Below are 26,490 nucleotides of genomic sequence, written 5' to 3'. Positions count from 1 at the left end.
GGGAGAGACGAGGGGGACAGAGAGGGAGGAGGAGAGAGTTGGGGCAAAGAGGGGGAGAGACAGAGACAGACCGTGGTGAGGTGAGGTAGAACGGAGAAGGGGACGCGAGGGATGAGGCAGACGGGGAGACAGATGAAGCAGGAAAGTTAAGAGACCCTGGGGAACTGAGGCTGGGAGAAGGAGAGATTGGGGTGGGGCAGAGACAGGCTGGACACTAGAAGCCAAAGACAACTAGTTGGACAGGAGGGGCCGGAGCGGTGAGGAAAGCCAGACGGAGTGGGACAGAGCGGGGGAGCGCAGAGGCTGGCTGCCGGGAGCCGGGAGCTGTCCGTTCAGCACCGGCCTGGCGCGACGAGTCTGCCTTGCAGGACCTGCCTGCCTTCGGGGTCCTTGCGCAGGCCACACCCGGGAGACCCCGCCTGACACGCAGGACCCCCAGTCTCCACCTGGACCCTTCTGCGCCTCTGGCACTTGTGTGTGTGCCCCTCAGGGACAAGTGTGGGGGCGAGCTGGTGTCTCAGGGTCTCTGTTGGTCCTCACATCAACTGCACCGACTTGAATCAATGTCTCTGCCCTTGGGCCGAACTCTGTCTGTTGAGGCGACTAGAATATGATTTCAGACATTTCTGGTCTCTCCACCTCTCGATCCCAATACCATGCTGCTGATCTCTGAGGTCTCTCCCCATTTCCGAGTACCCCCAATTGTCCCCATTTCTGTTGCAAGTATCTCCTGGGTCTTTATCTCTGACTCTCCCCAGTTTGCCAAATGTGTCTCTGCCTGGCTCTCTATGTCCCTGTGTCTCTCTGTCACCTTCACTGAGCAATTCTGTTGCTGTTTCCCTCAATCTGTTTTCTCATCTGCCATCTCTGGCCTCTCTGTCTTTGTCAGTCTGTCTGTATCGGCCTCTACCTATTTCTGAACTGTGTCCATTTCTTCTTAAGTCTCTTCTTATGTCTCTCTCACTGAGTTTCCCTGTTCCTGTCCATCTCTGTGACCTTCCTAAGTCTTCCCTCCTCCCCCCCCAACTTCCGCAGAGCCTCGCGCTGGGAGCACGGTGCACAGTCATCAGTCTCACCAGGCTGGTGCTTGAGGGAGTGCATAAGGGGGGGGACATAGCCCGTATCTGGGGTGTCATGTGGGGGGGCAAGGTCTCCCCCAGCACAACTAGAGAACTGGGTAGAGAGAGCCTAGAATGTCCAGGGATCCGAACACCCTATTAGGCATCTCTGTCCCTGTCCCCGCAGTCCCTTTCCCCATGGTCCAGGCCCATCCCTGCCAGAAACAGGCAAGGTGTGTGGGGGGGGGGGGCCGGAAGGAGGGATGATATGTTGACAGGTCCTCCCCCGACCACAGACACCCCCAGGAAGGGGGCAGAATTGCAGAGGGGACCTGGGTGCCAACCACCTGGGCTAGAAGATATGGCTCCCCCCTTCCCCAGTCTCCATGGAGACAGGCCAGGTCTGCAGGCCCAGCCTCCTTTGCTGCATATTCGGCCTCCCTATTACCATGGCAACAAGGGACAGCAGGGAGGGATGGGGATGGGTCAGAGTACAGGATTGGGCCAAGGCTCTGGGTCCTGGGAAAAGCCAAGGAAGCTGACTCCCTCCTCCCCCCCCCCCCCCCCCCCCCCCCCCCCCCCCCCCCCCCCCCCCCCCCCCCCCCCCCCGACCCTTACTCTCTGGCCCTGTCTCCTTGTCCATGCTTGTGTCTCTCCGGCTTTGAATCTCTCTCTCTCTGTTTCTATCTTTTTGTGTGTGTCTCACTCTAGCCTTTATTTTAGCCTTTCACACATTTCCCTGACCAGGTCTTTAAACTTCACCACCACCACCCATACACACCAGGCTCACTCTGTGCCCTCGCCTGTGTCCCCCACACCTCCACTCCCACTTTCTGAGAAAGCTACAGGGACAGGCTTTCACTTGCTCTCTGCCCCTTCGACAGTCCCTAGGGAAAGTCTGGGGTGTTCCTCATGGAGCAAAGGGTGGGGGTGAGAGGCTGTGACTCCTTAAGCTTCAGTGGGTGGCTGATGGGGTGTTGTGTGTGTGTACATGTGCACACACATACTGAGATGGGATGTGTGTGGCAGGTGGGTGGGGGCACTGGGTTGTGTTTGCAGGTACAGCAGAGGTGTGTGTATGTGATCGCACTATACTACGTGATGTGTGTAGTGTGGGAAGTGTGTGGGATGGTGCCATATGATCTGCTTCTGTGAGTTATTGTGCTGTGTGTCAGTGTGTGCGCAGCTTTTTGTCTGTTATTCACCATTAGCAACACTTTGGCAAGTGTGCCCTGTGGGCTTTTGCTCACGGGGGGGGGGGAGTGTGTGTGCGATTTTGTGTGTGCTGTTGTGTGACTCGGCAGCAGTGTCCACAACAAAGGCTTATGTGGTGTGTGAAGCTGTGTGAGGCCTGTGCGTGTGAAATGGTGCCACGTGTGGATAAGTGTTGGTGTACGGATTTACGGGTTTGTGGTTGTTGGTCTCTGTGTGAAATGGTACGAGGCCAGGTATGGTGGAGGGTGTGATAGGCATGTGTGTGATGTAGTGTTCTGAGGGTGTGTGTTACATGGCAGTTTATGCCTGTGATTGTGATTCTGTTTTGTGATGGGGGGTGTTTTATTTCTACATGTTGGTGAATCTCTAGGGTTGTGTGATGGGGTAGTGTTGTATGCATGTGAAGGTACAAGCTGGTATGTTCTGGAATGTGGTTGTGAAACTGTGGTGGTGGTGGTGTGTGTGTGTGTCCTCCCCATCCGGGCTATCTAGGTGATAGTTGTGTGTATGAGGCTTGGTAGGGTCCTCTGGCTGTGATGTGTCTCCTGTGGACCTGTGCAGTTTTGTGTCGGGGCACACACGGTGAGGGGCCTCAGTATGAGGTCTTCCTTGCTCTTGAGCTCCCTCAAGCTCCCCCTCTTGAACAGCACCCCCACAGGGTTTCCAGCCCCCCGCCCCCGCCCCACTGCGGAGTGAAGGCCCTAGGCCCCTTGTCTTATTGTGATGGTTTACGGGGCTTTCCTCCTACCCCGTGTGTCCACCTCCCACAGCGCACCCCCTCCCTGGTGGCAACACCCCCACCATGAGGGGATTTTCGGGACTCTCCCTCAGCGCCCCCTCCTCAGAAGCGCCACCCCACATTGCGGGGGTCTCCAAGTTTTTCGTTGCGGGGTCTCCGGGATCCCCCCTTCCGCAGCGCTCCCCCTCCTCGGCGGTGCCGCCACTTTGCAGAGGCTGGGGGGCGGGGAGGACAGCTGCAGTACCGGGGGCGGGGCCGCGGGCCATCCGTCAGGGCGGCGGCGCCCCTGATTGGCCTGCGCCGGCCCCCCCGCGGGCGCAGGCATATGAGGAGGCGGAGGCGGCGGCCGCCGCAGACTCTGTGCGGGAGGGCTGCCGGCCGGACGGACGCGCGGACCGAGGCGCGGGCGCTGCAGAGGCCCCCCCCAGCCCGAGCCCGCGCCTGAGCCCGCCCTGAGGCCTCTGCCCCGGCCCCCGCCCCGCCCGCCCGCCCCTCTCCCCCGGAGCCGCCAAGATGGGGGTAGGTGCTCGGGCCGGCCGGGCCGTGCGTGTGTGCGACACTGTGGGTCCAGTGACATTGGGTGTCTGCGGGGGGCTGGGGCTCCGGGACCCCTGCGCTCCGCGGCCAGGTCTTCGGGACCACGCCCGGCCGTTTGGTTGTGCCCCTGGTTGAGCGTGTGCACGGGGCCGCCTGGGGCCGCGGGGTCTGTGGCGTATGTTGGCGTGTCTTTGTGTGTGGGGTCGGAGGGGCACGGACCGGCCCTCGGCATCTCTGCCTGACCTGGTGTGGTTGCAGGCTCCATCGTACGTGTGCGTGTGCGTGTGTGCGTGTGTGAGCTCCCGGCTCTGCCAGGTCCTGCCAGCACCGTCTGCCAGCGATGGGGTGGCCCAGGTTGTGTCTGACTGTCTGTGGTCGTGTCTGCGTGTGTCTGAGAGCTGGTGTTTGTGTCTGGGGGTGTTGAAACCCCTCTGCTTCCCTGGCCGGGTGGGGACAGGTCCAGGCTATGGGATGAACACCAGATGACCTCTCTTTCTCCTTCCAGGCCTGGATGGGGGGGCTCCGCAGTGCGGCGCGTGGCCTGGGGCTGTGGTGTGTGTCCAGCCCCTAATCTGGGGAAGCTGATATGGGGGGGCTGGGAGAAGCAGGAGAGCCATGGCGGGGAGACTGAGTGCCTGGCCGAGGGCGCATGTGTGTGTGCAAAGGTGGGGGGCGGAGGGCGGGGGAGTGTATCGTGCATGTCTGGCTATGCCCTTGCCTCTGTGTCCGTGTGTCCTTGTCTGTCTGTGAGTCTCTCCAGCAGATGCCGCCTCCTTCCCTGGCTGACCACCTGATCCCCTCTGCAGCCCTGGATTCCTCCCTGCGTGTCTGGGGCGGGGCGTGTGGAGGAGAGCGGGAGAAGGGGGAGGGTGGGCTGGGCGGGGTAGGATGAAGACAGAGGGTCGGGATGGGAGAGACTAATGGAGAGGGAGTATGAGGGATGGGGAGAAAGATGGCGGATGAGGGCTGATGGGCCCAGGGATGGAGGTGGGGGGTGGGGCTGTAGATCTGTGACTTGGGGTGGGCGAGGGGGATGGAGAAGAATCGGGTGGGGAGAGGACTGGGAGAGAGAAGGGGGGAGGTGAGAGTCAGTGATGGCTTCCAGGTAAGTGGAATGGAAGGAGGGGAACTGTGGGCAGATTAGAGAGGCCTGAGGCTATATGCCCCAGAGAAGGAAGAGGGACATTAGGAAAAGAAGAGGGGACAGAGGAAGAGAGGCTCCTTAGACATTGGAGGCAGAGAGGCAGAAACATATGGAAAGAGCAAAAGAAATAGGCAGAGACAGAGAGAGATGCTCTGAAAGAGACAGAAAGAGACATAGACACAGAGACAAAGAGACACAGAGAGACATGCATAGACACAGGTGAGACAAAGACATGGAGAGAGATACAGAGACAAAGAGAGAAACTGAGTCTGAGATTAGGAGACCCAAGGACAGACATTTCCTATCCAGACACAACCAAAGTCAGCTTGAAGGATGAGAGGAGGAAGCAGAAAGCAAGAGGAGAGGTGGAGGGAGAGATGCTCAGAGATGAAGGCCCCAGACACCCTGAGAGGGGGAGGGACAGGCTGGCCAAGGTGCAGAAGCTGCGTGAGCTAAAGGGTGTCAGGGGGAGGCGGATAGTGGAAAATGGTGAGGAGGCGCAGAGACTGGCTGCAGCGAGACAGGCGTGTCCCCCACCCTCAGAGATGCTCCCGCCCCGCAGTGCGCCCATCTGGGCCTCCTGCCTTGACTGGGAAAGCCGTGGCTCCCCCTCCAACAGATGGAAGCCCGCCCCCAAGGGAGTCTGGTCATAGCAAGGGCAAGCAGTCGCCTGCCAGGGACTGGGGTGTCCCAGACCCCTCCTCCCTCGGACCCAGGAGTCCAGGGCCCCCAGCCCCTCCTCCCTCAGACCAAGGAGTCCAGACCCCCAGCCCCTCCTCCCTCAGGCCCAGGGGTCCAGGCCCCCAAGCCCTCCTCCCTCAGACCCAGGGGTCCAGGGCCCCCAGCCCCTCCTCCCTCAGACCCAGGGGTCCAGGCCCCCAGCCCCTCCTCCCTCAGACCCAGGGGTCCAGGCCCCCAGCCCCTCCTTCCTCCACCTGTTCTCTACCAACCTTTCCTAAGGTTTCAGGGGTGGGCTGCTGGTTTTCTCCCCCACTTCTGCCAGGCCCCCATCTCTCTCCTCTCCCCCTCATTTCTCTACCTTGACCCAATGACCTTCTATCCCACATCTCTCCATCCATGGGTCCACCCCTGTGTGGAGGTAGGACCCCTTCTGGCCCGGGGAGTGGAGATGTGCCCTCCCTGTCCCCCAGGCTGCTGTGCTTTTGAGTCAGACGCAGTGCTGCTGCAGGGCTGGCCTGGGGCCAAGCCTCCCTCCCACCCCCTGCAACTCTCTCAGGAGGCTCCCCCTGGGCCTCCAGGCTGCAGTAACCCCCCGGGCTCAGCCTCTGGGTCTGGGGGCAGCCGCCAGGCAGCTCAGCCCTCGACAAGGTCACGAGGGGATTAGCGCTGAGCTGCCTGAGCCTGGGATCCTGGCTTGGCTCTGGGCCTGCAGGATCTGTCAGCAGCCCTCTCCCAGCACCTGGCCTCGCCCCGCCCCTCCCGCCGGCCTCCAGGGACACTGCCTTCTCCATGAGCCCAAGCTCCCGCCCGGACTGGAGCCTCGCTCCCCCGCTCCCGCTGCATCCAGTGCAAGCAGGCCTGGGGCTTTTGCGTCCTGCCCTTCTGCACCCCGAATCGTAGCCAGCTCCTGGTCTGTGCTCTAGAGACCTGACCTTGCCCGTCACCTGTGCAGAACTGTCCGTGGCTCCCACCGACCCCCAAGAGGGAGGTCGGGGCCCACGGCTTGTCACTTAAGGCCCTCAGGACTGGCCGTATATCCAGCCAGCCACCATCCCTGGGCATAGCAGGCCGCCTCCCGGACTTTTGTCCCAGGCGTGACCAACACCTGCACCTTTCCTCTCCGTTCCTGCCGGGCCTGGGAGGTCTCCTGAGATTTGCTGGGTCCTTTGAGAGACAGAGACTGAGACATCCGTGGGGCTGGGGAGACGGGCCCAGGCAAAGAGCCGGGTAGAGAAGACAGGGAGAATGACATAGCGGAGAGACCCGGAACTGGAAGGGCAGAGATGCCAAGACAGACCGGAGACAGACAGACATATGGGAAGGTCGCAGAGGGAGATGGTGAGAGATAGACAGGGTGGTTGAAACAGGAGATAGGGAGAGACACACCCAGCATTCCAGAGAAGAAAACAGCTCAAGAGATGAAGACAGAGACCCAAGACCGAGAGAAACAGAGATAAGGACACAGAAGGATTCGGAGACGGGAAATACTGATACTCAGAGACCTTCTGAGATCCCGCAACACATCGACTTGGAGAGAGATGGGAACCCAGAGAGAACCCAGAGAGAGACACAGCCAGATTTGGGGAGAGATGATTCAAGAGACAGACAGAGAGACATTAAGAGCCAGAGATCAGACAGACAAAATTATACAGAGACACATGCCAAGAGACTCAGAGCCAGGGAGACAGATCTGGGAAGGAAACAGACACAGAGAGACATGCAGAGGTAGAACACAGAGAGACAAAGCTGAACAAGAAGATGAGAGAGTCACAGAGACCTGGAGAGACAGACAGACAGACATAAGAGATGGACACTGAGGGAGTTTGGACAGGCCCGGGGAGAGGGAGAAGGACCCGCAGGAATAGGCACGGAAGCAGAGAGAGAAGCACAGACAGACCCAGACGGAGACCCTGGGGGACAGAGACCCAGAGATAACATGGAGTCAGAGATGGTGAGGCCCATTGCGAGAGACACGACCCACGGATCTGAGAGACACCTACACGGAGACACAGGGCAGAGATAGGGAGGTGCAGGTGAGCCCTGGGAGACAGACCCGCACAGAAGCAGGCAGGGGTGAGAGCGGGGCACGGAGGGCCGGTGTCCCCCTTGCAACCCCTTCTCGCCCGCAGTCTGGTGGCTCTGACAGCTATCGTGTCGCCACCTCGCAGGACAAGAAAGATGACAAGGGCTCGCCCAAGAAGAGCAAGGGCACCAAAGACCGAAGGGACCTGGATGACCTCAAGAAGGAAGTGGCGATGGTAAGCCCCACCCTTTGTGCCTGCGCACCCTCCCAGGGAGATCGGCGGGGATGGGCCTGATGCTCTCAGGTGCTGCCCCACCCCAGAGAGGCTCTCACTGCCTCCCCACAAACTCTCGTTCCTCAGACAGAGCACAAGATGTCAGTGGAAGAGGTCTGCCGGAAATACAACACAGACTGTGTGCAGGTGCGGCTGGGCCTCGGGGAGGGGGGCTTCAGGGAGGAGGACGCTGAGCCTGGACCCCTGGGCCTGAGGGAGGAGGGGCTGGGGAGCTAGGATCCCTGGGTCTGAGGGAGGAGGGGTTGGGGGCCGGGCCTCCTGGGTGCCTGGGGTCCTTGCGCAGGTGGGGGTGCCCAGGTTGCTCAGGGAGGGTTCCATATGAATCCTGTGTCCCCCAGGGTCTGACCCACAGCAAAGCCCAGGAGATCCTGGCCCGGGACGGGCCTAACGCGCTCACACCGCCGCCCACCACCCCAGAATGGGTCAAGTTCTGCCGTCAGCTCTTTGGGGGCTTCTCAATCCTGCTGTGGATTGGAGCCATCCTCTGCTTCCTGGCCTACGGCATCCAGGCCGGCACAGAGGACGATCCCTCCGGGGACAACGTGAGTGCCCTCCCCACTACCCTGCGCAATACATTTAGGAGCACACCTCCTGCCCTGCCTCTCTCGCCCCTCCAGACTTCTCAAGCCCACTCCCCAACTTTTTTGTCATCCGACTTTCATCATCAGTGAGGGGACCAGAAAAGGTATGAGGGAAACCGAGGCTCACTCAGAAAAGCCAAGTAACTTGTCTAAGCTCACACAGCAGGATGTGGATTCGAGGTGCTATCCCAAGGCTTTGTGATCTCAGTGGCCTTTGGGGACAGGCACCACCAGGTGGCCATGGCCTGAAAGATACCCCAAAAAGTGAGTTCACTGGTGTAGAGAGCCAGGCGTACCCCCCTGCTGATCTGTCAAGACCCATCACCCAACACAGGGGACACAAAGGGGACACAGTCTCAACAGACACTGCGCCCATGAACACAGAGCCACACACCAGCTACATAGAGATCCTTGCACACGCACATGCACACACATGCGTGCACCGTATGCCTGCAAACACAAGTAAAGACGACACAGTCATGCCTGGACAGACATTCAAACACGGCTGCCTAGTTCAGACACACAGGCACAGATACAGACACAGGAACTCAGACACACACAGAGTTGCAGGCGTAGCCTGGTGACAGACAGAATGATGTGAGAATCAAGCACGGGACAGATAGGATTCTCAGCAATTAAAAGCTGGGGCTCCTGGCTGGCTCAGACAATGGAGCACGCGACTCTTGATCGCGGGGTCCTGAGTTCGAGCCCCACGCTGGGTGTAGCGATTTAAAAAATAATAATAATAAAATAAATTAATAAACAAACATTTTTTTAAATTTTTTATTTATTTCTAGGAGAGAGAGAGAGAGACAGCGTGAGCAAGGGAGGGTCAGAGAGAGAGGGAGATACAGACTCTGAAATAGGCTCCAGGCTCTGAGCTGGCAGTCAGCACAGAGCCCGACTCGGGGCTCGAACCCATGAACCGTGAGATCATGACCTAAGCGAAAGTCGGACGCTTAACTGACTAAGCCACCCAGGCGCCCCTAAACGAACATTTTTATTTTATTTTATTTTATTTTTTTATTTAAATGTTTTTATTTATTTCTAGGAGAGAGAGAGAGAGACACAGCGTGAGGAGGGGAGGGTCAGAGAGAGAGGGAGTCACAGACTGAAACAGGCTCCAGGCTCTGAGCTGGCAGTCAGCACAGAGCCCGACTCTGGGCTCGAACCCACGAACTGCGAGATCATGACCTAAGCGAAAGTCGGACGCTTAACCGACTAAGCCACCCAGGCGCCCCAATTTTTAAAAAAGAACTTAAAACCTACAGGCAGATAGACCCAGAGTCTCAGACCTAGGCAGACTGAAAGAGACAGAGAGACAGAGATCGACGTACAAAGACTCAGACACAAACGGTGCCATGAATTTAAAGCCAGGCATGCAGACAGATAGTCAGACGCACTGACCTAAACACAGGTCCGTGGGTGGATAATAGACATTCAGATTCACTGACATAGGCAGAAAGATAGACAGACGCACAAAACAGAGAGACGGACGCACAAAACAGACAGATGGACTGACTATAGACTCAAACACACCCATGTGCAGAAAGAGGGACTCAAACATGAGCAGGCCGACAGACACGTGGGCCACCCAGCCCGAGGCCAGACACACAAATACAGGCCCTCTCCCCGGCCCCGCATTGACTCAGCGTTCCCTTCCTGGATTCCACGAATCTCACAGTGAGTGGCCCTGAGGCGTGACCCCATTCTCTCCACAGCTCTACCTGGGTATTGTGCTGGCAGCCGTGGTCATTATCACCGGCTGCTTCTCCTACTACCAGGAAGCCAAGAGCTCCAAGATCATGGAGTCCTTCAAGAACATGGTTCCGCAGGTGAGTGGAGCCCGGGAGGGGGCCAGCTGGGAGTAGAACCGTGGGGGTGAGGTGTGGGGGTGAGGTGTGCCATACAACCCCAGGCAGAGAGCCAGGGCGCTGATGCTTCTCCATTCTGCCCCCAGCAAGCCCTGGTGATCCGGGAGGGTGAGAAGATGCAGGTGAACGCTGAGGAGGTGGTGGTCGGGGACCTGGTGGAGATCAAGGGTGGAGACCGAGTCCCAGCCGACCTGCGAATCATCTCAGCCCATGGTTGCAAGGTGGGCCTGTCCTTCCGGGAGCGGCTCAAGTGCCCAGGATCCCAACCCCTCCTCCCTCAGACCCAGGAATCTTGCCCCCCAGTCTCCTCCTCCTTCAGACTTAAGAGTCCAGGTCCCCGGCCCCCTCCTCCGTCAGACTCAAGCCCCTAGCCCACTCCTCCCTCAGACCCAGGAGTCCAGGCCCCCAGCCCCCTCTTCCTTCAGACTTAAGAGTCTAGGCCCCCAGCACCTCCTCCCTCAGACTTGGGGGTCCAGACCCCCAGCTCCTCCTCCCTCAGACCCAGGAGTCTTGACCCCCAAACCCCTCCTCCCTCAGACTCAGGGGTCAAGCCCACAGCCCCTCCTCTCCAGGCCCCTGGTCCCCACCCCTGGACCCATCAATATCTTAGACCTTGACAATAAGCCTCCGCTTCCCACCTTTGAGAGCCCCGCTGCTAGCACCCCAGACACCACTCGCCCACCAGGTGTGCAGGCTTCTAGCTGTGACCTCCAGGGATACAGGCTCCCGCCCCAGTGTCCTCCAGACAAGTGCTCCCTGGCCCCAGGGCTGAGCCCTTTTTCCTTCCCCCACCCTCAGGTGGACAACTCCTCCCTGACCGGCGAATCAGAACCCCAGACCCGCTCCCCCGACTGCACACACGACAACCCCTTGGAGACTCGGAACATCACCTTCTTTTCCACCAACTGCGTGGAAGGTGGGGCGGGCTGTGTGGGGGGCACCCAGCTTGGGGCGGGGCTGGTCCAGACAGAGGGAGGTGCGTCTGGGACTCGAGGTTCTTCTGAACTTCACCGAGACCCCACCTCCACCTCTGACCCCGCAGGCACGGCTCGAGGTGTTGTGGTGGCCACGGGCGACCGCACTGTCATGGGCCGCATTGCCACCCTGGCTTCAGGGCTGGAGGTGGGCAAGACACCCATCGCCATTGAGATAGAGCACTTCATCCAGCTCATCACCGGCGTGGCTGTGTTCCTGGGCGTCTCCTTCTTCATCCTGTCCCTCATTCTCGGGTACACCTGGCTTGAGGCTGTCATCTTCCTCATCGGCATCATCGTGGCCAATGTCCCTGAGGGCCTGCTGGCCACTGTCACTGTAAGGCCCGGACTCCCACGTCTGAGGGAAGAGGGGGCCGGGGGCCTAACGGCAACTTTCCCAATGAGGATAGGTCACGCACCGAGGGCCCAGCCTCCTAGATCTTGCACGATGGGGCCCGGGGACCCCGGGTTAACAAAGCCAACAGACAGGAGTCCTGAGATGCATTGCAATGGGCTAGCAGTCCTGGCCTTTTCTTCTTTCTTCTTTTTTCTTTTTTTTATAGTTTATTTTTGAGACAGAGAGAGAGACAGCATGAGTGGGGGAGGGGCAGAGCGAGAGGGAGACACAGAATCCCACGCAGGCTCCAGGCTCTGAGCTGTCAGCACAGAGCCCGATGTTGGGCACGAACCGTGAGATCGTGATCTGAGCTGAAGTCGGACGCTTCACCGACTGAGCCACCCAAGCGCCCCAATTCTTTTACTTAATATATCTTGTAGCATTTTCCATATTAGCGTATTCAAAGCTAGGGTAGGTCAGAGGCTTTTTATAGCCATGGCATATACATACATGGGGACGCACAGACAGATGTACCGGCTGCTGAGTCTGGATGCACCTGTCTGAGCTGTACCCAGATTGAGTTCCCCAGAAACCCCCTCAAGACCTTGTTCAGCTTCTTCCCCCCGACCCCCCACTCCAGCCCAAAGGTAACCCCTACCTCAGCTTCTAGCAGCATAGTTTTTATATTTCATATCGATGGAATAATTTAGTGTTTGTTTATTTTTGAGAGAGAGACACACACACAGAGAGCGTGAGCAGGGGAGGGGCAGAGAGAGAGGAGACACAGAATCTAAAGCAGACTCTAGGCTCTGAGCCGTCAGCACCAACGAGGGGCTCAAACTCACGAACTGTGAGATCGTGACCTGAGCCGAAGTCGGACACTTAACTGACTGAGCCCCCTGGCGACCCTGGGGACAAACCGTCTTTTACAATCCACGATTGTCCCTAGGCCGGGCGTGTGGGTTATTGGTGTTCATGTTGTGGTCCAGCCCTGCTGCCCACCTCTACCTGTAACTTGCCTGCCCTTGGACGCCCCCAGGTGTGTCTGACGCTGACCGCCAAGCGCATGGCTCGGAAGAACTGCCTTGTGAAAAACCTGGAGGCCGTAGAGACCCTGGGCTCCACATCCACCATTTGCTCGGACAAGACAGGGACCCTCACCCAGAACCGCATGACGGTCGCCCACATGTGGTTTGACAACCAGATCCACGAGGCTGACACCACCGAGGACCAGTCAGGTGAGAGTGGGGCCCAGGCAGGGACCAAGGGGGTCCGGCGCCAAGACGCTGTGACATGTGACACGTGCCCCTTCAGGGACCTCCTTCGATAAGAGCTCGCACACCTGGGTGGCCCTCTCCCACATTGCCGGACTCTGCAACCGTGCCGTCTTCAAGGGAGGTCAGGATAACATCCCTGTGCTCAAGGTGGGTCCAGCGCCCTGCCTCGCCTTGGCCCTGCGGCGCCCACGGCCCGCTGCTCCGCCCTGACGGTCCCCTTTTCCCCCAGAGGGACGTGGCCGGCGATGCCTCTGAGTCTGCCCTGCTCAAGTGCATCGAGTTGTCCTCCGGCTCCGTGAAGCTGATGCGTGAACGGAACAAGAAGGTGGCCGAGATTCCCTTCAATTCCACCAACAAATACCAGGTACTCTGGGCTGCCTGGGAGAGCCGGCCTGGGTTAGCCTATAGGTGGTCACCTCGCCCCACTGCCCCCTTGCTTTGGGCAAGCTACTAACCTCCCAGGGCCTTGGTTTTGGCATCTGTAAAATGGGAATGATAGTATCTACCTGGTTAGGTAAGGAACAGGCAGACCCAAGAGTGTGAGCAAGGCCTCTGCCAGTGTGGGAGGGAGAGGAATGGAGATCTCCCTGCCGCAGAGAGTACCAGCCGGGGAGCTCTCATTCATTCAACAAATTTTTTTTTCTGAGCAGCCCCTGCATGTCAGGCACATGCTTAAGGTGCCGGAGTACCTATGGCAGTGAGTGAAACAGTGGAGTCTCTCCTCACAAGGAACTTACACGCTAGTGCCGGGAGACAGACAATGACAAAGGCATGAGGAAATATAGACTATGCCAGCTGCAGGTGTCTGGGGGAAGAGTGTGCTGGGCAGTGTGCCTAGCATGTGCAAAGGCCCTGAGGCAGGAGTGTATGGATGCATCTAAACAACAGTAGAGCAGTGAGCCAGGGCAGTGTGGTGGAGGTAAGGGCAGTGGGTGCCTGGACAGGTCCCATTGGGCTTGTGGAGAGGACTCAGGTGTGACTCTTAAGAGGGACAGGAGCCATGGAGGGTTCTGAGCAGAGGAGAGAGAGGAGGGTTCTGAGCATGAGGACCTGACTCATGTTTTTTAAAAGAATTTCATTGAGGGGCATCTGGGTGGCTCAGTCGGTTAAGCGTCCAACTTTGGCTCAGGTCAGGATCTCATGGTCCGTGAGTTCGAGCCCTTCCTTGGGCTCTGAGCTGACAGCTCGGAGCCTGGAGCCTGCTGTGGATTCTGCGTCCCTCTCTCGCTCTGACCCTTCCTAGCTCATGCTCTGTCTCTCTCTCTCTCTCAAGAATAAATAAACATTAAAAAAAATTTTTTAGGAGTTTCATTAAGATGTAACTCATATACCATAGGCCACCCACGTAAAATGTGTAGTTCAGTATTTTGGTACGTATATATCTATGTATTCACAGATACGTAGAATCAGCTTCACGACTGTGGAACATTTTATCGCCTCAAAAGGAGGCCCCATCACTCCTTAGCTTTTGCCCCCCCTCTTCCCCATCTCCCTGATCCCTAAGCAATCACTAATCTGCTTTCTGTCTCTTATGTATTGACCTGCTCTGGACATTTCATATGAACGGAATCACACGATGCGTGGCCTTTTGTGCCTGGCGTCTTTCACTTAGTGTAGTGCCCTGTGGGTTCATTCGTGTTGAGGTGGGTGTCCACACTGCAGACCTCAGGATAAGGTTGCATTGTCTGGCTAGTCCCCATTTTGTTCATCCGTTCCTCTGCTGATGGACATTTGAGTTGTTTGCCCCCTTGAGTTACTGTGTCTGACACTGTTGGGAACATTCACACACACGTTTCTGTGTCAACATACCTTGCCTGTCTCTTGGGTGTGTTAGGGGACTGTCAGACTGTGTGCCGAAGTGGCTGCACCACTTTTCACTGACTCACATTTTTAATTGTTTTTCTTTAAAAAATTTTTAATGTTTATTTTTGAGAAACAGAGAGAGTGTGTGTGAGCAGGGGAAGGGCTGAGAGAGAGGGAGACACAGAATCCCAAGCAGGCTCCAGGCTCCGAGCTAGCTGTCAGCACAGAGCCCAAGGCGGGGCTCGAACTCACAAACCGTGAGATCATGACCATAGCCGAAGTCAGATGATTGACTGAGCCACCCAGGTGCCCTGATTCACATTTTTTGAAGGGTCCTCCTGGCTGCCATGGGGAGGAAATATGAAGGGCTGGGGAGGGCAGACACACAGACTCAGTGTGGAGGCTGCTGTGATATTCACTATGAGAGATGGGGGTGGCTGGAAAGGGAGGGCGGGGGGAGGTGAGGAGGGTCAGAATCTGGGCGTATCTGAGAGGTGAGCTGAGCAGATCGGGTAATAGGTCAGATGTGGGATGAGAGGGAGCTGGGTAAGGCAGGGAGAGAGACACACATCCTAAGGATGGCCGAGATTTCTGTGCGAGAGATCTATGGGCAGAAACCTCTGTGAGACGAAAAGACAGAAATGGGCAGGGGGAGCCGAGATCTCTGTGGGAGACTCCGAGAACCAGAGGGAGATCTCTCGGGTAGAGAGATTTGGGTAGTGTATTCTGGGGGAGCCCCAGCTGTGGTCTGTCCTGGCTCCCGTGGCTCTGAGCTGGAGGGAGGTTGGGGGTGGGGAGGGCAGCCCTCTCCCCCAGCTGGGGGCAGGCAGCTTCATGCCCGCCCTCCACTCTCCCTCCTCTGCCTCGTCCACAGCTCTCCATCCATGAGACTGAGGACCCCAACGACAACCGATACCTGCTGGTGATGAAGGGCGCCCCCGAGCGCATCCTGGACCGCTGCTCCACCATCCTGCTGCAGGGCAAGGAGCAGCCACTGGACGAGGAGATGAAGGAAGCCTTCCAGAACGCCTACCTCGAGCTCGGCGGCCTGGGCGAACGTGTGCTTGGTGCGCTCCATGGGTGGGGCTGAGCGGGGGCAGGGGCTGGGCCCAGCTCTGGGGGGCCTTTGAGGGTGTGGAGGGGTGCAATGCCACCCAGAGCCTGGCTCAGAATAGCACCTCCCAGAATGTACCATGAATGAATGAATGAGCGAGTAAGTGAATGAATGAGAGGGGAAGGCATGTTCAGGAAATGAACGTTGACAGACTATCCCAGTGGCTGGGACTGTCCTGACTGTGGAGACCCTGACGGCCGGGATCTGTGGGCATGAAGCACGGGGATCCGAGGCTGGAGCCCTCACGCCCACAACCCCACCTGCCATCAGGTTTCTGCCATTACTACCTGCCTGAGGAGCAGTTCCCCAAGGGCTTTGCCTTTGACTGTGACGATGTGAACTTTACCACGGACAACCTCTGCTTCGTCGGCCTCATGTCCATGATTGACCCACCCCGGGCAGCCGTACCCGACGCAGTGGGCAAATGCCGCAGCGCTGGCATCAAGGTGTGGCCTGGGGCAGCCGGGGAGGCGGGGCCAGGGCCCCCGGGGTCAGCAGGGAGTCTGGACCATCTCCAAACCATGCCCGCAGGTCATCATGGTCACGGGTGATCACCCCATCACGGCAAAGGCCATTGCCAAGGGCGTGGGCATCATCTCCGAGGGCAACGAGACTGTGGAGGACATCGCTGCCCGGCTCAACATTCCCGTCAGCCAGGTCAACCCCCGGTGAGCCTGCCCTGCCCCCACCTGGCCTCCCGCTGGGACTGCCTGTCCCTCCTTCCTTCTGGGTCTTCCCTGTTGACTCAGCTCCCGGGTCCTGCTCCCCCTCCACGTGGCGCAGGGCCGAGTCCCAGCTTTACGGCTCACGGGCTGTGTGACCCCGGGCAAGGCAGTTACACTCCCCGAGCCTCGGTTTCAGAACCTGGTCCTTTGCCTTGTCCTGCATGGCATGGGTTCGGTCGGACTGGCTATCTGCCCGCTAATCCCCATGAGTCCTGAGCAGCTGTGTGCCCTCCCCAGGGATGCCAAGGCCTGTGTGATCCATGGCACCGACCTCAAGGACTTCACCTCTGAGCAAATCGACGAGATCCTACAGAACCACACAGAGATCGTCTTCGCCCGCACGTCCCCCCAGCAGAAGCTCATCATCGTGGAAGGCTGTCAGAGACAGGTGGGCTCGGGCTGGCGTCCCCCTCGTGAGGAGGGGGCCGGGGCCAGGCCCCCGGGCGTCATCCTCACCCTCTGTCCCTCCAGGGAGCGATCGTGGCCGTGACTGGCGATGGTGTGAACGACTCCCCCGCCCTGAAGAAAGCCGACATCGGGGTGGCCATGGGCATTGCCGGCTCTGACGTGTCCAAGCAGGCAGCGGACATGATTCTGCTGGACGACAACTTTGCCTCCATCGTCACGGGTGTGGAGGAGGGTGAGTTGGCCGGGGTGGTCCTGGAGACCAGCTTTCCTGCATGAGGCTGGAGAAGTGCAAGAGGCACGGGCCAGGGCTGCAGCCGAATGACAGTGGGGAGACACCAGAATCCTCCTGAGCCCCCGGTGGATCCTGAGCTTGTCCCTTCCTGTCTTCCTCCCCCTTGGGGTTGGGGGCTCCCTGGGGGCGGGGCTGCGCTGATGCATGCCTGGGTCCCAGCATCACCCAGTGCAGGCCCAGGCTGGTGGGTGATGCAGATGTGGAAGCATGTTAAAAATACCTTAAATGCAAGGACAGGGAAGCAGAGGGTCCTTCAGGAGCCCTGTGGAGCCCCCCACCTCGCTGGGGTTAGGGGGCAAGGGAGCTTCCCAGGATGGACAGGGATCGCTGTACGGAATCCCAAGGGCCAAATTGGAATGTTCACGTAGAGTAGTGGCAGGGAAGGGAGCTCTGGGCCGAGGAACAGAACGCATACAGGCAGGGCAGGCTAAGGGAGCGCATGTGGCACCGGACCTGGTGTCCAGGGTGGGGGACACCGAGCCCAGGCTGCAGAGCCGACGGGCGCAGCCTCCTGATGTGGCCACAGATGGGGCTTGTTCACAGTTAATTTTATTCTGATCATTGAAGTCATTCCTGATAATTAGAGGAAATGTAGACCAGCATTAAGCAGAAAATTAGAATCACCCGTAACCTCACCATCCAGAAATAGTCACTGTTGACGCCGTGCTGCATTTTCTCGCAGTTTCTCTCTCCCATTTGGAATGTTCCTCAGCATGAATAATAACACACGATAACAGGGAATCTAAACAGTAAAGCTGAGCCTAAGGCGACAGACGCCCTTATCCCTTGTCTCCTCTGTCCCAGAAGACGCTATGGTTACCCCTTTCTTATTCAAGTCATCTGCCTGTACACAATGCGCACACTTGTGGATACACTGTTCATACTTTCCAGACATTTCCTGGGCTCCTTCCTACGTGCATCTTGTCTGGTGCTGGAGAGACAGAGCAGACGTGATTGGTCCCTCCCCCCCAAGGAGCTGGGAGAGGCAGCTTTAAACAACTTAACACACAAATTGTAACATAACAAATGTAGTTGTGAGTTGGGACAAGCCTTAAGGAGCAACCCAGTGGGATGCTATGGTAGACGATATCAAGGGTCCTGCCTAATGTGGGGGGTGGGGCAGGGGCAAGGAAGGCCTCTCTGAAGTGGAAAAAACCCGCAAAATTTAACTTCCGGTAGGGGAAATTCCAGATATACCACAGAGAAGAGCTAAGAGCCTGCTCACCATCCACAACAGCTCACGGCCAATCTTGTTTGGTCTCAACACACACACTGGATTATGTTGAAGCGTATTTATTTATATTTTTTTGGAGAGAGACAGAGCACAAGTGGGGGAGGGGCAGAGAGAGGGGGAGACGCAGAATCCAAAGCAGGCTCCAGGCTCTGAGCTGTCAGTGCAGAGCCTGACATGGGGCTCAATCTCACGAATCGTGACATCATAACCTGAGCCAAAGTCAGACACTCAACTGACTGAGCCACTCAGGTGCCCTGTGTTGAAGCACATTTAAATCACCATTCCCTCCCTTGAGACTTTAGGATGAGACCCCAGTCGTTTGTGGAGAGCAGAGGGTGCATGGCAGGAATAGGGAATAGCGGGTCTTACTTTTACATATGAGCAATCAAACCATCCATGCCACTGTGCAGCCTGCATTTCTGTTCCACGCGAATGACATTTCTTGTTATTCATGTTTCTTGGCGCATTAGGGAAGATGGAATGAAGTGCTGGCTGGGTTAATCTTTAGTTTCTTTTTACCTACACACACTGGGTTTACTGAGTTTGTATTGAGATAGGACACGCATACACTAAGCTGGGCAGCTTGATGAATTTTTACACACGTACATACCCATGCAACCACCAGACCCCCAGTTGAGATAAAGAACACTTCCAGCCCCATTAGGGTTTCACTGCATCCCCTCCAGCCCGTATCTCCCTTCCTAGAAATAATCACCACCCCAACTTTTAGCACTAATCCATGATTAGTTTTGAACCCCATCTAAAGGGAGTTGTGTGATATGAACGATTTTGTGTTATGTTTCACTCAACATAACATCTGTGAAATTCATCCTTGGAGTTGGGTGTGTCAGTGGCTTGTCCCTTTTTCCTGCTAAGTAGTATTTTGTTGTGTGGATGGACTGTAGTTAATTTATTCTGTCCCTGATGGGCATTGGGGTCAGTTCAGGGCTTTGGCCATGGTGATAATGCTGTGGTGAACCTTCCTGAACTTTTTGGTAGACATAAATACCTATTTAAACCTATAAGTAGGATTACCAGGTCACTAGAGTTGGGGGATGGTTTACTTTAATACAAACTGCCAAACAGTTTTCCAAAGTGGCTGTATTTCAAGAATGTTTGAACAGGGTGTCATGGCTGGATATCTACATGGGAAGGTGGGCAGGTGGGAGGGCAGATTGGAAAAGGACTCGGAGACCGGGCAGGGCAGGGGTGGAGGGCTGGGGTGCCCGGGATCTGAGCCTGCCCCTGCCTCAGGCCGCCTGATTTTTGACAACCTGAAGAAGTCCATCGCCTACACCCTGACCAGCAACATTCCTGAGATCACGCCCTTCCTGCTGTTCATCATGGCCAACATCCCACTGCCTCTGGGGACCATCACCATCCTCTGCATTGACCTGGGCACTGACATGGTGAGCGCCAGCCACTCTCTGGGCCCCGGGAGGGGAGGGTCCCCCACTCCCAGCTCACATGGCCCTGTCTGCCCAGGTCCCTGCCATCTCCTTGGCATACGAGGCTGCAGAGAGTGACATCATGAAGAGACAGCCCAGGAACCCACGCACGGACAAGCTGGTCAACGAGAGGCTCATCAGCATGGCCTATGGGCAGATTGGTGAGGACTTGGGAACCACACTTCATTTATGGCTGGTTGTCCAGGGCCTAGAGCAGTGCCTGGTCCAGAGTGAGCACTCTGAAATCCTGTGTCGGATGAATGGGGGGAGAAAGTAGGACTCGGTGCTGGAGGTTTGGAAGGAGTGACTTGCAGATGGGTGGTGGTCACCAAAGCGGGGCCAGTACAGGTGGAGGACAGGCCTGGGGTACATCCAGGGAGCACATGGGACACGGAGTAGCAGATCAGGGTTGGCCCCAGGCTGGCCACCGCAGACCCCACTGTCCCACCCGCCTCCATGGGGGGAAGGACAAGATCAGCCTGTGAGCGCTCCGAGGGCAGGAGTGAGCACCAACCTCTCCTACCTCCTCACCCCACTCCCGGAGGTGACGTGTACAGGGCCTTTGGAGGTGCTGAGCTCCGCATTGCTAGGAGTGTTCCAGAAAGTAGAGGCTTCACTGTGGTGGTCAGAGGCCTGGGGAGATCACTCCTGCATCGGGGAGCCTGTTAGGCTGAATCCCAGGGATTCCCTGATGATCGGGTGGCCTGGGTCAGGTGGGACAAAGCCTCCAGGTGAGTCCCTTCCCTGAGGCTCCAGTCCCAGGCGCCCACCACCAGGTGGCGCCCTTGGATCGCCATCCGGGAGCCCAGCCTCCGCTGATGCTCAGGCGGTGAGTTCTGAGGCAGCCTCACCCACCTCCCAGTGGGAGCCTCAGGGGGCCTCCGAGGTGCCCTGGACTGGCTACTGGCCCCGACCTGAGCTTCTGCTCATCTCCTCCCCACCCCCAGGAATGATCCAGGCTCTCGGTGGCTTCTTTTCCTACTTTGTGATCCTGGCAGAAAATGGCTTCTTGCCCAGCAACCTGGTGGGCATCCGGCTGAACTGGGATGACCGCACCGTCAATGATCTGGAGGACAGTTATGGGCAGCAGTGGGTGAGTGGGTGGGCCCCACAGCATGGGGGGGGTGGCGCCCCTGCCCATGACAGGAGCCCGGGGCCGGCTGGCCCAGCCATGCAGGGCTGCTCCCTAGGACGGCCCTTCTGCCCCCAAGGGTGCCATACTCTTGGCTCAGCCCACCGAGGTCCTCGCGCCCTCTGGCCATGCTCTGTCCCACCAGGCAGGACACCTCTGCCGCCTTCTTCCTCGTCCCTGTGTGTCCCTTCAAAGCCTGGCTGGTGTCCATTGTCTCGAAGGCCCCCCAGGGTCTTGGGTTCCTGGTGGACAACTGAGGCCACCATTAACTTCTCTCCTTCCCCGTACAGCCCCCGCGGGGCCGTGAGTCAGAGTGGGGAGGCCCCGTCTGGACAGAGTCACCGCTTGCGCCGGGGCCCGTGCAGGGGGCGCGGACAAGGGGCATGTGGGCCCCGGGTGCGGCTGGGCGCTGACTGTCACCGCTCCCGCAGACATACGAGCAGAGGAAGGTGGTGGAGTTCACGTGCCACACGGCCTTCTTCGTGAGCATAGTGGTGGTGCAGTGGGCCGACCTGATCATCTGCAAGACCCGGAGGAACTCAGTCTTCCAGCAGGGCATGAAGTGAGGCTGGCGGCTCAAGGCTGTCTTCTCTGTGCCCTCCGTGTGTCTGTCTGCCCCTCGCCTCGTGTGCCATGTTTTGCATGATTCTCTCTCAAGTGGTCCATGTATCTCGGATTCTCTCAGTCTGTCTCTACGTGCGTGTCCGGGGGCGGGAGTGTCACTGGCTGTCCCTCTCCACGCCTGTATGTGTGTCTGTTGCTCTCTCTGTCTCTCTGCCTTGATCTTTCTTTTTTAATGTTTATTTTTGAGAGAGAGAGACAGACAGACAGACCTCAAGGCAGGGGAGGGGCAGAGAGAAGGAGACACAGAATCTGAAGCAGGCTCCAGGCTCTGAGGTGTCAGTATGGAGCCCGACGCGGGGCTCGAACTCACGAACCGTGAGATCATGACCTGAGCCAAAGTCGGCCGCTTAACCAACTGAGCCACCCAGGCGCCCCATCTCTGCCTTGATCTTTCCGTGTTGCCATCTCTCTGCCTCTGTCTCTTCTCGTCTCTGTCTGTGTGACTCCGGGTCTGTCCTGTCTCCGTGTGCCTGTCTCTGTGGGGTTGGGGGCTGGGTCAGGTGCTCCGGGTCCAGCCCTGCCTGTCCCTCCAGGAACAAGATCCTCATCTTCGGGTTGTTTGAGGAGACGGCCCTCGCTGCCTTCCTGTCCTACTGCCCTGGCATGGACGTGGCCCTCCGCATGTACCCTCTCAAGTGAGTGCCCCTCCCCGCCCACACCCCTGCTCCAGGATCCTCTGAGGAGCCTTCCCTGCAGCGCAGCCTCACAAGCCCCGCTGGGGGTCTCAAGCCCCACCTCTCTGGGTGGCTCTCTGGGCCCCACCTCTGTGTCCCCCATCACAGTCCCTGTTCTTTTTTTTTTTTTTTTTAAGATTTTATTATCTTTAAATAATCTCTGCACCCATCGTGGGGCTCAAACTCACAACCCCAAGATCGAGGGTCACACGCTCCACCGACGGAGCCAGCCAGGTGCCCCGCAGTCCCTGTTCTGATGCCACTGAGCCTTCCCCGTGGACATCCTCACGGGGGGGAGGGGCACCCTGCAGGCCCTGGCCAGGCACCCCTTTCCTGTGGGCGCATAGGGCAAGGGAGGACCCCCCCAGGGTAGCCCTCCTGTTCTCCAGACCCTGCAACTGCGTCCCCCGTGCCTCCCTCTCTGCAGGCCCAGCTGGTGGTTCTGTGCCTTCCCCTACAGTTTCCTCATCTTCGTCTACGATGAGATCCGCAAACTCATTCTGCGCAGGAACCCCGGGGGTGAGGGGACCCAGCAGCTGGAGGGGGGAGGCCGGGGGGCGGGGCAGGTGGAGGCGAGGTGGGCGAACGCTGTGCTGACCTCTCTCTGTCTCCCCCGCCTCCCTCTGTGTGGCCCCTCCGCCCCTTCCCCACTTCTCTCTCCCTCCGGTTCCCCTCCTCTCCGTCTCCGTGTCTCTCCTGTGTCCGTCTCCATCTCTGTTCCTTTCTTTGTCTCCAGGTTGGGTGGAGAAGGAAACCTACTACTGACCTCACCCCCCCCAACATCGCCCATCTCTTCCCTGCCCCCCCCAGCCCAGGACAGCCCCCACCAGTCCCCCCGTTTTGTATTCTGGGGGAGGGGCCCTCTCTCCCCGCGGCCCCACCTTGGCCCTCACTCCCTCAACTTATCTCCTGCCTCCCGTCCTCTTCCCCTCTGGCTGGCTTCTCTCCCCGCCCCCCGGTCCCCCACTTCCCCCCCTCTCTTTTCTGTGCGTCTGTTCCTCTCTTCTCCTCGCTCCTTCCTCCCCGCCCCCACCCAGCCCCCTCCCTGGGCTATTTTTTACTCCCCCTCACCCCCGGCTGATGCCATCTCTGGTTCTGGACAATTATCAAATATATCAGTGGGGAGAGAGAAGCGTGTGTTGTGCTTGCTTTCTGGCCCCGGGGTGTGGGCGGGCGCTGGCACCTGCTGCCGGGTGATTCGCTGAGCTCCAGGAATTTTGCCTGGCACGGGCTTGGGAGCCACGGAATCTCAGAGTCCTCGAGTCACGGGGTTTTAGACCCAACCAAGCTTAGAGTGAAGAGCAGCCTGAAATAGCCAGGCCATGGGATTATGGGATCAGGACAGGGGAGAGGAAGGGAGTCTCGGAAGCCTCTCCTATTGGAGTAGGGTGGGGGGAGGGGGGGCAGTGCAGGTGACAAGGACCACGACGATGATGGTGATTCGTTGGGTGCCCGCTCTGTACTCTGCCCTCTCCGAAGCACCCTGTGTGCATCTGCTCATTCAGACCTCACAAGGCGTGAGGCACAGAGAGGGAAAGTGACTTGCTCAAGGTCACACAGCTGAGAGGTGACAGATCTGGGATCTGAGCCTAAGATGTCCAACCTCTAAGTGCTGTGCTACCCTCTCGCTCTTTTTACTGAAGTACACTTTCTGTGAAGTGCTGAAATCTTAACTCTTAAGGGCACAGCTCAATGATTTTAAAAATTACATTGTGGGGCGCCTGGGTGGTGCAGTCGATTGAGCATCCAACTCTTGATTTTGATTCAGGTTATGATTCCAGGGTCATGGGATTGAGCCCCATGTGGGGCTCTGCGCCAAGCGTGGAGTCTGCTTAATATTCTCTACCCACCCCCTGCCGGCCCTCTCTCCCACTCTCTCTCCCTTTCTAAAATAAAATTTTAAAATAATTGCACTGCATAACCACCACGCAGATGGTATGGAACATTTCCATCCATCTAGAAAGTTCCTGCCCCTTTCCGGTCAGCAGCCCCCCCCCCCCACACCTGTTCTTGGACTTTGTATTAATGAAATCTTACAAGCATGTTGTCTAATGTGTTTGCCTTCTTGTTCTGAACACATTGTAACAGTGTCTTCTGGCTTAGGAGTGGGGGTGCTGATCATGGAACAGCTATATTTAGCTTTTTTTTTTTTTAATGTTTATTTTGAGAGAGACAGAGAGCAAATGGGAGAGGGGCAGAGAGGGAGGGAGACACAGAATCCCGGGCAGGCACCGTGATGTTACTACAAAGCCCGATCTGGGACTCGAACCTAAGAACTGCGAGATCATGACCTGAGTTGAAAGCAAGAGTCGGACACCCAACACAGCCCATAGATGTGAGTCAGAGGAGGGCCTGGGGCCAGATCAGGGACTACCTGCCTCCCAGCACAGGTGTCTGGGTGACCCAGATGCTGAGAGCCCACGTGAGTGTGTGCACATGCCCACTGCACCAGCTACACTTTCCTACGTTAGTGCCTAATGGTCCATAAAGGCGAAAATCGTCTTTGGATTTCTTTAGTTAGCCAAACGGGTACTAACGTGGGTGTTTTGTAAAAGTGAAGCGGCGTATTGTGGACTTTTGGAAATACGCCTCACTTTACGCCATTGGCTTATGAAAGGTTTTATGGGAACCCTCTATTTTGGATAGTAGGGGAAACCTGTACTCCCATAGACAGCTGTGCAGTCTGAGGCCCAGAGAGGGCAGGGACATCCTTGAAGTCACACAGCAGGGATATAACCCAAGTTTCTGATCATCTGTGCTAAGGTCCTCCTTAGCCAGCTCCACTCCCTCCAGGAATCCAAGAGGCAGAAAGGAGGCTTCAGACTGGAAGGAGCACAGGGCGAGGCCCGTCTCCCACAGTCTTTTCAGGGGCCCCTTTATCTCCCGCCATCCCCCTAATTCAGGGCCCACCCACCATGGCCTCCTCTCTCCACTATCTCCCCCCATCCCCCTGCCTCAGAGACCCTCCCATCTCTGACACTACCTCTGCCTTAGGGCCACCTCCCCCACATTGCCCCAGTGCCAAGGCCCTGTCTCCTGGTTCAAAGTCCCCCACACCCCTCTGAGGGCCACCCCCCACAGTGTCCTTCCCTCTGGACACCACTGCCCACAGCCCACGCTGTTTGACACCTCCTCTAAAGAAACCCAACAGCTCTCAGTCAAAGCCAAATTTCCCAAGGTTGGCCATGGGAGGAGGCCACCAACTGTGTTCAAGATTCATCTCCCTCTCGAGGGCCCCCATGGCTTTGAACTCAGGTGCCGCTTCCCCCATTAACACCCTGGGCTAACTGTGCCCTCAGAGTCCTCCTTTGTAGCCGGACCCAAATGGGACACCTGAACAAGATTCGGCTGCAGGCCCGGAGCTGAAAAAGTGGGGAGGAACAGTGACCGGCCCATCTGACTTTCAAAGTGTGGCTCATTCAGCTTCAGCTCGGGACCTCCCCCACCCGGGATGGGGGGGGCCTCCCGGCCTGTTGCTCTACTGGCCCCTTTGGCAGGAGCCGTCTCCCCACCCCAGCAGGCCTCAAAAAGCCAGAAGGGACAGTGGGTCTTAGCAGACAGCGGGGTTAACTAACAGTCGCCTGCAGATTCTAGCTGGATATTCTTCCTCAGTCCCACCCAGCCCTGGAACTCCAGTCCGCGCAAGGGAGCCCAGACTTCCCGGTCCTTCCAACACCATTTCCTGAGGCTGTTCTGGTGTGCCCCTTTAGAACTCTGGCCATTTACCTTGCTCAGGGGCAGGGGCAAAGGCTGAGAGAATGAACCATAGCGAAAAGCGAGGGCCATGTCTCAGACACTAGCCCCCCCCCTCCGGAGACGTCCAAGGGGTCAGCAGCTCCTAATACGTGACTGTTACATTTAGGAAGGCAAGGGGCGTCTGGCTGGCTCAGTTGGCAAAACATGAGACTCTTGATCTCGGGGTTGAGTTCAAGCCTCAATGGTGGGTATCCAGGCTACTTTGGGGGGTCCTGGGTGGCTCAGTTGGTAGTTGGTTAAGTGTCTGACTTCAGCTCAGGTCATGATCTCACAGTCTGTGAGTTCTAGCCCTACGTTGGGCTCAGAGCCTGGAGCCTGTTTTGGATTCTTTGTCTCCCTCTCTCTCTGCCCCTCCCCCCCTCAAAAATAAATAAGCATTTTTAAATATTAGAGGCGTGTCTGGGTTGCTCAGTCATTTAAGTGTCCAGTTCTTGGTTTCATCTCAGGTCATCTTATGATTCGTGGGATGGAGCCCTGCATTCGGCTCTGCACTGACTCAGTGGGGCCTGCCTGGGATTCTGTCTCTCCCTCTCTCTGCCCCTCCC

The 26,490-nt window shown here is 57.6% G+C and overlaps 1 protein-coding gene across 1 annotated transcript; it reads left to right on the top strand.

Moving 5' to 3' along the window:
• Nucleotides 1-3,468: 3,468 nt before the first annotated feature.
• Nucleotides 3,469-23,321, top strand: ATP1A3 (ATPase Na+/K+ transporting subunit alpha 3; the record flags this gene model as incomplete). Its single annotated transcript, XM_039249910.1, has 23 exons — nucleotides 3,469-3,531; nucleotides 7,543-7,632; nucleotides 7,759-7,818; nucleotides 8,031-8,234; nucleotides 9,995-10,108; nucleotides 10,234-10,368; nucleotides 10,946-11,063; nucleotides 11,190-11,458; nucleotides 12,498-12,696; nucleotides 12,773-12,882; nucleotides 12,965-13,099; nucleotides 15,413-15,605; nucleotides 15,923-16,098; nucleotides 16,184-16,320; nucleotides 16,615-16,765; nucleotides 16,849-17,017; nucleotides 19,566-19,720; nucleotides 19,797-19,920; nucleotides 20,707-20,852; nucleotides 21,323-21,453; nucleotides 22,049-22,150; nucleotides 22,617-22,708; nucleotides 22,926-23,321. Coding segments are annotated over 23 exons (3,102 nt in total), but the record flags the coding sequence as incomplete, so codon positions are not given.
• Nucleotides 23,322-26,490: the final 3,169 nt, after the last annotated feature.

This window comes from Hyaena hyaena, unplaced genomic scaffold, assembly GCF_003009895.1.
Source record: "Hyaena hyaena isolate Hyena2069 unplaced genomic scaffold, ASM300989v1 scaffold_9, whole genome shotgun sequence".
Taxonomy (NCBI): Eukaryota; Metazoa; Chordata; class Mammalia; order Carnivora; family Hyaenidae; genus Hyaena; species Hyaena hyaena.
Note: the sequence above shows the minus strand (reverse complement) of the source record. Positions and strands in the feature narration are given on the sequence as shown.